This window comes from Cucumis melo, chromosome 12 (genome assembly GCF_025177605.1).
Source record: "Cucumis melo cultivar AY chromosome 12, USDA_Cmelo_AY_1.0, whole genome shotgun sequence".
In the NCBI taxonomy this organism is placed as follows: Eukaryota; Viridiplantae; Streptophyta; class Magnoliopsida; order Cucurbitales; family Cucurbitaceae; genus Cucumis; species Cucumis melo.
The window spans coordinates 26,171,625-26,183,911 of NC_066868.1; the positions used below are offsets into that span (position 1 = coordinate 26,171,625).

At 29.0% G+C, this 12,287-nt stretch overlaps 1 protein-coding gene across 1 annotated transcript; it reads left to right on the top strand.

The window, feature by feature from the left end:
• The first annotated feature begins 9,260 nt into the window (after positions 1–9,260).
• LOC103483550 (iron-sulfur cluster assembly protein 1-like) lies at positions 9,261–11,839 on the top strand. Its single transcript, XM_008440246.3, has 3 exons — positions 9,261–9,705; positions 10,853–10,907; positions 11,550–11,839. Exons 1-3 carry the CDS (start codon positions 9,408–9,410, stop codon positions 11,707–11,709), a joined length of 513 nt encoding a protein of 170 aa, XP_008438468.1. The 5' UTR covers positions 9,261–9,407; the 3' UTR covers positions 11,710–11,839.
• The last annotated feature ends 448 nt before the right edge of the window (positions 11,840–12,287 follow it).

Consider the following 12,287-nt stretch of genomic DNA (forward strand, 5'->3'; position numbering starts at 1 on the left):
AGATTGATAAAAAGCAATTGAAAACCATAAAGCCAATTTTTTTTTTCTTTACTTTATTTTATTTTCTAATCATACTTCTAAATCTCATTATTTATTATATATTACTTAATTTTCTTTTTTTAAAAATTTAATATCAAGGTTACTAAGTTTTTATTTTTATTCTTTTAAAGGTATTGAATTGCAATAACTAGAAGTTGGTGGAGTTCATCAAAGCCGATCAAATTGGACTAAACGTTAAAATCAAATCGTGTATGTAAAAACAAATTATTCGGTTAAAAATTAAAATTTGTTATCAACCAAAGTTTAAACTAACAATTTTACGTCTAATAAATCTATGATTATTTTTTATAATGCCAAATAGGTCGATTTAAAAAAAAAAGTAAATAAATAAATAGAGTTTAGAGATAAATATATTCTCTACATAAAATTAAGAATTATTCCTAAAAATTTAAAATTTATTAAAAAACAAAATTTAAATTTTATTTGAATAAATGTATTACCATTTAACCAAATAATAATAACCGCATATTGTAAAAGAAAAAATTAGATAAGAACTCACCTTTTTTTTAATTGTTTAATGGGGTGTTCGTAGATGAATGATACGTATTAGTCTGAATGAAATGTATATTCGCGCAGTGCAAACATTTATGATGCTTAAATCGATTTTATTTAGATAGAAAGAAAGTTGAAAGGAAGTATAATTTAAACTTTTTTGCTTTACTCCTATATATAAAACAATATGAAAGGTGAGACGATTTTATAGTTTTATTCCATTTAATTAATTAACAAGATATAACACAACTTGCCTTACTCGTAATTAATAGATGTAATTAATTTCTATATAGTTTTAATGCATCACACACATCACACTCATGTTCGGTACTGAATTGTAACTAACTTTAGACACATGAGAGAACATTTGTGAAATAATTTCAACGTTAGGGTTAACTTTTATAGGTCGATGATTATCACAGGAGATCATTTAGGAAAGAAATAATTTTATGAATGTAAATTTCTCAATTGATGATGCAATAGCTAGACTCTATGGACTACTTTTGTTAAATAATATAACCCTATGTTATTTATTTAGTATATTTTGAGAAAATAACAACCCTATCTTCTATTATTTTTGTCCACTTGGTAACAAGTCACATATTGCAACTAAAAAGTTATGTCATTAATTTAATTTTAATTAAGTTTCTAACTGTAAAGATAAGGTTTGGATTTGATTGGACAGACCCAATAATTATTAATATTTTGGAGGTTTGTGTTATAAAATATTGTGAATTCATTTAGAGTATACTATATAGTTAATTAAGTAAAACGTTAAAGTATTAATAATATTAACATTATGAAAATTTATTTTTATTATTAATAATAATGAATTTCATTCCGAATTCAAAATTTTAAAAGTGTAATTTGAAAACCAATCGGATAAAAAAAATTCAATCCAATTTGATCCAAAATTAAAATTAATCAAACCTAACTTTTACGATTTGAGTTGGATAGTACAATTGTTTAGGTTATCGGGTTATTTGAACATTCTTAATATTGTTCGCACGTTAACTTTAAATTTTATGAAAAGAGAATTACTCAAAAATAGAAAGAAAAAATAAAAAATAAAAAGGAACTTTGAAATGTAAAACAACAAAACTTTATAATACCATACCTAATGTTGTGGGTGGAAAACCCTTTTGGCTTTTCATGGAAGAAGGCCATGGCCCCTCCCCTCGCACTCCCCATCTGACCCTTCATTTTTTTTTCTTTTTTCCTTTGTTCTCTTCTTCTTTTTCTCTTTTCCATTTTTAGTTATTTAACTCATGTGTTTTAATGGTTGGATTTTTCATTTTTTAATGGAATAGTTACCGATCTAATAATTAGGGTTGTATACTAATGGATCGAAGTTAGTTAGTTTTCTTATAATTGTCACCAAATTGACCATAATCGATTTAATAGATGTTCGAAATAACTTCATCTGTCAAGGCGTGTAAAAATCAACTGACAAGTTATGAAATTTTTATTTAAAGAACAAAAATAAAAAACCAAAACAAATGATGTGTGAATATGTTTTCTTTTTGTTTGGGTCATATTATACCCATTTTGTAAAAAGAGCTATTTTTCAAAGGTAACGGATACTCGAAACAAAACCAACCATTTAACTAAGTGCATAAATTGATTTGAAAACTTATTAAAAAATATCCATGTTTCAATTATATTTTCAAATTTTTAACTATAAAAATTAAGCATTATTTAAATTTATATAAATATTAAAACTAACTCAACCCTAATGCCATAGAAATTACTATAATCGAGGTAAAAATTTGTCGATTCAATTTTTATCACTTGAGAATTTATTCCTAAAATTTTTATAAGTTTAAGAGTCTAATTATAACAATCGTAGAAAGTGTGGGGATCCATATTATAAATTATCCAAATTCAAACAATACATGATGTGGTATTAAAGTCATAATTTGTTCACGAAAAAATTTACTATAATTATATACATTTCCAAGCTAACATATAATTTCTTCAAATTATAACAACGAATTATCTATTTTAGACAAAACATATAATTGATTTTCACGAAGAAAAATACACAATTTGTTTGTGAATAAATAAGCAAAATAACAACTATGTATACTAATTTTGATATATATCTTAAAATTGCATTTTAATTTTTTTAGGAGCTAAAACAACTTTAAATGGTAATTTACATTAGAAGTTCGATCCTTCATCTCATAATGTTTACTCGAAAAGGTTCTCAAAATTATTTAATATATTCGATTTTTAGACACCAATGTTTTTATTTGGGTTATAAAAATGTTATATAATGTAAATTATTTAGTTGGGGGAGATTACGAGAAGGGATAAAAACTATATGCTAGTTCTACTTTTACCAAATTCGTTCAACTCGATGACATTAGTGAACTTATTCATAAAAGATCATCACCTTTGAATAATATGAAACACAAAATTAAGCATCTCTGAGAATTTATATTCAATAATTATAAGAGTAAACAGATTTTTAGATTCATATCATATCTAAAAATTATTATTAAGAAATATCATTGTGACGGTGTGTTGTTGAATAGTTTATTTTGAAAGATAGAGTTGTGTCATTTTAATCCAAAATTTTTATAAAAATGAAGATTTAAACTACCTACCATCTTTCTTTTTAGAATCAAATTAAACATAAAAGTATTTATATTTAATTACTATATCTAAAATTTAAAGATAATTTATTATATATGTGGAGGACAATATATTCATGCATATCCTTCATTATTGTATATCTCATTCCTAACAACAAGTGGCCAAATTTTCTTTCTTTAACAACTATTGGCTATTTTCTAGGTTCCCTTTTGATTTCTAGGTCACATTTTAATTCCTAAAACATACGTTAGTTTGACTCGAAGCATATCGACAATAGGACCTATGGTCTTTTAAACTCAAAAGAAAAAAAAACCCTAAATATATATATATATATATATACACAATTATCTTCCGAATAACTTTTTTAAAAAGAAGTTAAAACAATTCATTATTGTTATTATTTTTTCTAGTGCACCACTTTCTTTAAAAGTTCGAACGCTTAATTATATAAAAGTCGACGACTTATGTTTATATGATAATTAAGGTTTAAAACGTCATGGGTGTAGGATATGAAATGACTTACAACAAGAGATCATTTATAATAAAATTGAAAACGTTAGGATATTTAGAAGCAAATTATTAATAGCAAAAGGACATATTTTTAATGTTACAAATTTTCAAGTTTGATGTATAAATAAAATATCTATATGCATAAGTGCTTGCCAACCATGCCCATTATTCCTATTTCATTATTTTATAATTCATATAACCAATTATGATGAATGCACTAATCACATCTTATTATATATGTTGTGAAATATATATTTTAAAGGAATTAAAATAAAACCTAAATTTGCTTGTAGTGGAAACAATAAAGTTTCGATTGAACTTACTAGATAAGAAGATATAAAGGGATATATATAATAATATGTGAGTATCCTTTTTATTAATTATTATTGTTTTAATTATGTGTGTTAATGTAATGAAAGTCAAAAAATTGTACCTAATGGGAAAATAATAATATTATTATTTTCTAAAAAACGTATTATATAAATCATTGATTTACTTGTGACATATTTTAATAAATAATTGACTTGCTATGTTCTTAAAAAAAATAGGGGAGAAAAAGGTGACAAAACTAACGTACAATTATTTGATTTGTTTGTTTTTCTTATCATGTTAATTATTTGACTTTATGAAGTATATTAATAAATTGAAGTTTGAGTTTAAGTGTTTTTATTTGAAGTTTAAAATAAACACCTCTTAAATTTTTTTAATGGTTGAAAAACAGTTCTAGTAGTCTCTTAAATTAAAATTATTTTGACTGTTGGTTGATAATTAATAACAAAAAAAAAAAAAAAAAATATAGTATCATTTACATAACACATCACTCTAAACTTTAGAGTTAAATAATCAATATTTCTATTATAACTTAAAAAAATCTACGACATATATATATTCATCGACATCAACATTTTAAACTTTGATTATCTCGAAAAAAAAAAAGAACCCTTATTCTTGATTACACACCATTCGATATGGAATTGATATTTTGATGAAAATGTCAAATATTAAATTCCAAAAAGCCATACAATTAAAGAAAAGCAAGAGGGAGGGAATTACAAGCAATGGTGTGCAGTAGTATTGGACAAAAGCTCGTTGTTCAATTCAATTATTATTTTATCATAAATGCCAAGTATGGATTAAAAAGATTAAAATAAAAAAGAGATGATGTAGAATAATAATAATATTATTGTCAAAGTAGTTATTAGTAAGGAAAATTAGTTTAGTTAGGTCAATTGTTAGGTTACAAGGATGCATGGGAAAACCCCATTTGCAATAAGCCCTAACTTTTTTAAAAATAATAATCTAAAAACATTGTCTTGTCAAACTTATGTTTATAAAAAGTAAGATCGAGTTATGGGCGGTTAGATGTGAGATCACAATATTAATTTTCTTTTAGAATTAAGACAACGGATTAGGTTTGAATCGTTCGATAAATGTACTTTTAAAATATTTTCATTATCAAACATAATAATAATAATAATTAATAAGATTAGCTTTATTCACTAAAAAATTTAAATTAATTATGTTAATTAGATTAAGTTTTCTATTATCTTTTCTTTTATTTGTCAAAAGTTTTAAGTGCTTTAAGTATACTAAATAATTATAACACCACCAATGATTTGAAGTTTTTTTTTTTAAAACATATAATGTGATTTGAAATGCAATAACTGATAGAAGAAAAGGAAGGTAAATAATATCCAATAATTCAATGATGCAAAAGTCAAGACAATTGTATTCTTATTTCATATCTTGATGCATTAGGACACAAAAAGCAAAAAGACCTAAAAGATAGTAACAATGTGCCAAAGCCAAATGATGCGTGTGATGTGATTTTATGTTCATGATGATAATATTGCATGATTGAGTTCGGAATATCATTTTTTTATAACTTTATTTAACCACTTTTATTCTAGGGCGTCAATTCCTTCAAATTGATTAGTGACTATCTTTTCTTGCGTTTTGAGTTTGAGTTAGTCGTGATTGTCTTTTGTTCAGAGTATAAATATAGCCGTTTTCTAGAAAAGAAAAAAAAATTGATTACTATCGTATGTAAAAGAGATTAGTGATTATGATTATGATGCACAACAGAAGATTAAGATTATTGGACTATTTAAGAAAACAAATAATATATGGCTAATTTGAGAAAAGTTTGGAGAAAACTCGAAGAAAATTACGAGAAATGTACTAAGATTTAATGTATTCCTATATATAATTCTTTGTTTTACCAAAAAAAAAAAACAAAAAAAAACAAAACAAAGATGGTATAAATTGCTACAATTGTATAAGTTTCGAAGTTCAATTTCTATTATTATTGTAATTTTTAAATTAAAATCCAATTTAAACAGTTTTAGAAGTTTTAGGATCGTTAATTTTACAATTAAAAATTTGAGGATGTTATTGCAATGACTATAACTCTAATAGTCATTTTTGCAAGTTATCCCTAACGTGATTCCATTCCAGTTTTGAAATCTCAATCCTTTTGATTCTTAATGAAATTATTCCACCAATTTTTACCTTAATGAATCACAAAATTATAGATTTTGTAAGAAAGAAGCAAAAGAGAATCAAAGAAACCAATTCAAAGTCTCCAACTTGATGTAGTTATATATATATTGAATAGTTTTTATCAAGTTTAAATAATTTGAAGCCAAACCTTATGAATATTGAATATCGAATACGTTAGAGATTGGTACTTTAATAATGCATAAAAGTGAAGGGCTTTCAAATCAATAGGCAGAAAAGACGACACCATCTCAAAGTTTGAGAGATGTTTTCTTTTTTTTGGCAACTTATAAAAACAACTAGCTAGTCAACTTAGTAATTATAATGATACTTTCAAACTTTAAATGGTAAATATTGGATTGTCGGGCTATAAAAGTGACCAACTTTATAGTGGTAGAAATTGAATCATAAATGATAAAAATTGAATCCTCAAACTTTTGCAATTATTACATTTTTGCTACACGGTCCAATTTTAACCCTTTATAAGTTTAGAAATATTCAATTTTTTATAATTAAAAATTCAATGGTATAATTGAAATTCACCATACATTAGAAGTGACAAGTTCTTATTCTTTAGGGTATGGTAGATGGATGACCAAAAATTGAGAGATAAAATGAAATTTGTCACACGTTTTGAGATCAAGGTTTTTTGGTCAGTTGATGACGTCATTTTCACGTAAAATGACCAAAACAAAACCTTGTGCATATGGATTGACCTTATGCTCTTGCTCTCTCGTTCTCCTCACTCTCTCAACCCCTTTTTCTCCCTCAAACTCCTCTCCGCTGTTATCCTCTTTCTCTCTATCTTTGCTCTCGTCTTTCTTGTTATCTTGTTTTCACTCTCTCTTCTTTTGTCTCCTCTCTCGCTTTAAAACATTGAACATTGCAATGGCCCGTAACGACACCTCTATAATGTTTCAATGGTTGGTTATAAATGGAGAATCGAAAATTTAAAAGTCGTAATTTTGTAACTTTAATTTACGATAATCGTAAAGAAGGGAACTTTATTGTAAAGAAGGGAACAAAATTCATAAGTAAAAAAAGTAGGACAAAAACCCTTTTGAATGGGAAGATTGAATCTTTAATAATTATCTCCTACAATTTTCCCTTTATTTTATTTTATTGTATTCTATTCTATTCTATTGTTATGGCTTTTCATTCATTTTACAAAGGGAGCTTTTGTTAAAGATGCATGGCCATGGTTCTTGCTTTTTTGCTCTGCCTTTTGTAGGTGTTGCGCATTTCCCAAACTTCCATCCACAAACCCTATGACATTTGTCGTTACTGCATGCCTAGTGCTCACAAGTCAATCCCAATGACAAAGATTGATACTTTATTTTCATGTTATGTTAAAAGTCTAGACCGTTGTCCTATATAGGTAGGTTCTTTGTGTTTCGTAAAAGAAAAGATGTCGATTCATGGTAGAAACGACCTCTCGATTGTAATAAGTTTAGAATTGGATAAATAAACGACTGTTCAAATGGTCCCATATTTACTAAGAGGTGGAACTAAAGTATAGTATAATAATTATTTACAATTTAAAAATGTACACATAAACCGATATAATTAATCGCTTTCCTAATATAGTATGTCCTTGCATTTGGCAAGTACGTGGATAAAAAGAATTTTGTGAATTTGTTGTTCATGTGGATCCTACTTTACTATAAGTCAAGGCTTGTCACGTGTGAGAAACTAAACTAGAAGAATGCTAGAGATGTGAATTTGGTTTTTTATCAATTGGATTAAGATAATATATCTTTTATATAAATAATGGATGATTCGTTCATGGACACGAAGTTGTGCTTTTCCCACTCCATGATGTAATTCGAATGTCAATACCTCTTTTATATATGTATAAAAAGACTCAAAGTTAAAAGATAAGAAACAATCATTTTTTTTCTTTTCAGGAAATGGAGTCACACACACAACCTACAAAACAATATCACGAGACGATAACAAAGTAAATCACTATAGATAAGGAGACTAAAAACGAGAAATACATGATCTTTCATTGCCCTGAGAAGGGAATGTGCCTAAAAATGATGACATCAGTCCCAACTCACCCACCATAGACTTTACCCATTCAATCAAGTAATATCCATCTTTTATAATAAATAACTATACAACAATTAAGATCAAATCTATGATATCAATTATGTGATATTTTCTAGCATTTTATGGTGGGTAAAGTGGACTACAACTTCGAATTAGACAATCTTTAGTGAGGCAAGACATCAAATTGATCCTTACAAGTTCCACCTCTAATTATGAAAAGTAATTTATTATTATTTTAAATAAATAAAATATTATAAATATATGCAAAACCTAATTTGCAACTTCACTACATTTCAATATAGAATAACTTTATGAGCATTATGAGCATTGGTCTTTCACACAATCATGTACAATTTGTAGGACCCTACCATACATCTTTTCATTTTGTTTCGAAGTTATATCTTATAAATACGTTTCAACACGGAAGTTTTTGCATAGAAAAATTTAAAAATTAAAACACTAACGTCAATGTCAATATCCAAGTTTCAATTTTATAGATACGTCGGTGAAATAATGAAGTTAAAAAATGTTTAATTAAATTGTTTTCACTTCCGATGTTAAGTTTAGTATATATCTTCATATTGAGATTAGCATATGATTTTTTTAAACATTTTTATGAGTTTGTATAAAAGATATTGGAGATATATCAACTAATTTTTAATATCGATGTTGAATCCTCGTACGATATATCCATGTAACAACAAATATTTTAATTTTTGTTACTCGAGGATGTAAATGCCAATATCTATTAGATTAATTTTAGGAACAATTGTGAGGGGTTAAAGGGAAAGTGAAACATAATGTTCCATTAGGGTTAAATATGAAAATGGTTAATGGCCATGACCTTGGGTTGATGACCCAACTAGGCCCATTATCGCCCATCTATAAAAGATATAAAACCGGACCCATTTAGGCCCATGTATGTAAAAGATTGGGAAATTAGGCCCAAATAAATAAAGCCCACGATATTTCGGTAGAGAAGATACTTTAACCCTTGTCCAGTTGAATCGTGAGAAAAGATTCGAAGATATCACAAAAGGGCATAAAATTCGAATTGATCTCGACCGTCCACGTGTTTACAGGATAACTGATCACCGCCATTATCGCAAGGGAGTATAAATAGGGCAGATGAGAAGAAATCATAAAAAACTAGTCTCCCGAATTCGAGGAGAGAAACGAAATCGGTAAATATGTTGAGGTTTAGTTCGAAGAGGCTTCTAGGGATTGCGTCTAGGGATTTGCCGTCACCGGCGGTTCAAATCGTTCCGCGGTTCTACCACGAGAGGGTTATTGATCACTACAACAACCCTCGAAATGTTGGATCGTTTGATAAGAATGATCCGACGGTTGGCACCGGTCTCGTCGGTGCGCCCGCCTGTGGTGATGTTATGAAGCTTCAGATCAAGGTTGATGAGAAGACTGGTAAGGTTGTAGATGCTTGCTTCAAGACCTTCGGTTGCGGTTCTGCAATTGCTTCCTCGTCGTTGGGTACGTCTTTCTTTCCTTTTCTTTGACTTTGTTCCTGAGATATGTTGAGTTGAGCGTAATTATGGTGGTTTAATCATTGTGTTATTTCATTATGCTTTTCTAGAACGAGGGTGTAGAATTAGGAACGAGTTATATTTTTATTAGTGTAGGATTTTGTGATTTGAATGTATTTCTTGATTTTCTTTTAATCGGCATTGTTGTGTTGAGTTCTTTTTATTGACTTTTTAGGTGGTCTTTTGTGAAGTGTTATCACTATGCTGTATGTGTTGACAGCCAAAAATTTTGAGGCTTTGTTAGATTCATAGGATAATAGGGCGGGCTTTTAAACGTCGCACCTGTCTTTTAAATCGTTTTGCGGATTTGATATCTGGGTTCCATTGGAATCTTTGGAATAAATTGATTACTATCTTTTATTCCATTCGAGTTACTCTAGTTAGAAAATAATCCCACGACTGGCTCCTGAATTTCTTTAGCATGGTTTTTGGATAAATAGCTCTGAGTCTTTAGACGGGACAAAATATAGGAAGTTTTCGTGAGAAAAATCAACATAGCGAGTCCCATTGTTTGTCAATCTCAATGGACGTTGGAAGTCCTGTCATGATCATCTAAAGGGGTTCTCCTAAGCTAAGGCGGGTGGAAGTGCCAGTCTCTCTCTCTTTTTACTGTTCAGAATTTGCAAGATGACAATCTGTATCTTTTTGTTTGCCTTCACTTGGGATCAGAAAGGGCTTGGTCTCTCTTTTGCATTCTTCCTTTCTCAGCTTTGGATACTTTTACCGAGTTCAGTATGTCTCATCTGTCACAGTGAATGTGTTTGAGGTGTTATGTCTTATTCAGTAAGCCTCAAGGCACTTCAAGGCTGGAGAAAAGTTGTGGGGCTTGTTTGTTTGTTTGTTTTTCCCCTGGTAATGTCCTAGATATAAAAAGATACATAAAGGATAGTTTAGTTGGGAATATGAAAAAAAACACACCTTTTTTTGGTATTTCGGCTTAATAAGTATACATACCTTAAATTGAACTAAGAAAAAGAAAGCCCAATTTATATTTTAAAATAATGAAAAGGCCCGAAGGCAAGCACCTTCTTTTGTCCTGATATGGTCATATGTGTAGATTGACCTTTATTTATACGTGGGTTTTGAATTTGCAGCTACAGAAATGGTGAAAGGGAAGCAAATGGAAGAAGCCTTAACCATAAAAAATTCGTAAGTTTCATACATCTTGAACCAAACATTTTAAAGTTCTTTCAGTGGGCCTCTTAGTTTTTGTTTTTATTTCTTTTGCTTTTAAGCAGAAAAGCACTTCAAAAGTCATTTCAGTGTTTGTTCCCTCATCCATAATTAATAGGATATGATCATCTGGTTTAAAGGTAATAAATGTTTGTTTTTTTGTGAACGTCCAGTGCTGACCATCATGAAAATTTGCTGTCTATCTACAGCTTATGCCATCCGAATTTGAATTTGTTTCTGTTTATAGAACAACTAACGTCTAACAACATTTCTTTCTTTGTACACTGTATGATGCATGTCTTTACCTTCAGTGAAGGTTCCAATATCTTTTACTTCCGTATTACAATATCTCATTCCTTTCAAAAATTGATGTCTCCTGCTACAGAGTCGGTCATGTCACGAGTCAGCAGGTTAAGGGTGACAGAAAAAGAAGAAGCTTTCTAGTTTAAATGCTTTGAGAACCTTTGGAAAATAGTTCATGATGTCAAACTAATAATATTACTTGGTTTTTTCTCTCTCTATAACGCAGCATTCTCCTTTCAGTTATTGTGCTAACAAGTGCTTATCGCTTTGAGGTTTTGACTTTTGAAATAACATGGCTTATACATAATTCTGCAGGGAAATTGCAAAACATCTCTCCCTACCACCTGTTAAGTTGCACTGCAGCATGCTTGCTGAGGATGCTATCAAGGCTGCTGTTAAAGATTATGAAGCCAAGCGTGCAAAATTGGCAAATGGTGCTGAATCTTCTTCCGTAGAGAAGGCTTCAAATGCTTAGCCATCCAATGATTGTAAATGATGTAAAAACTGTTATACTTAATATCTGCTGTCCAAGGTGCGAGTTCTCTGCTCAGTTCTGAATATGGGATGTCAATCCTAATTTATAATTATCACCATATTTTACTTTATGTTGTGCTTTTATTTTCGATTTCCCCCTTTCTGTGATCTGGAAGGAAGTGTAGTGTTAGACCGTTGGATTTTTGGTTCTTCAAGCCCACTTTTGGAAGTTCGATGACACTTCGTTGCCTATTTCAATGGCTGTGTATTTAGCCGGTTCAGATGGCGGTTTTTTTGTTTTCATCTTCTTAAAGCTGACTTTGGTTAAAAAAAAATCTGTAGAAGATAAAAGAATACATGTGACCTTTAGATTTGGACTCTTTTAAGTGGACTCTTTAAGCAGTTCAAAATTCTTGAAGTTAATTTTTGCGTTGGTGTGCGAGGTATCTATATTAGTCATTTATCCATTTGATGATGTTTTTTATTTTTTTTTAATTGTATTGAGCTTCGAATGTATGGTCTTTTTTCTTAATGGGAACCAACTCATCAACTATGTGGATAAATTGGAATGAAATTGGT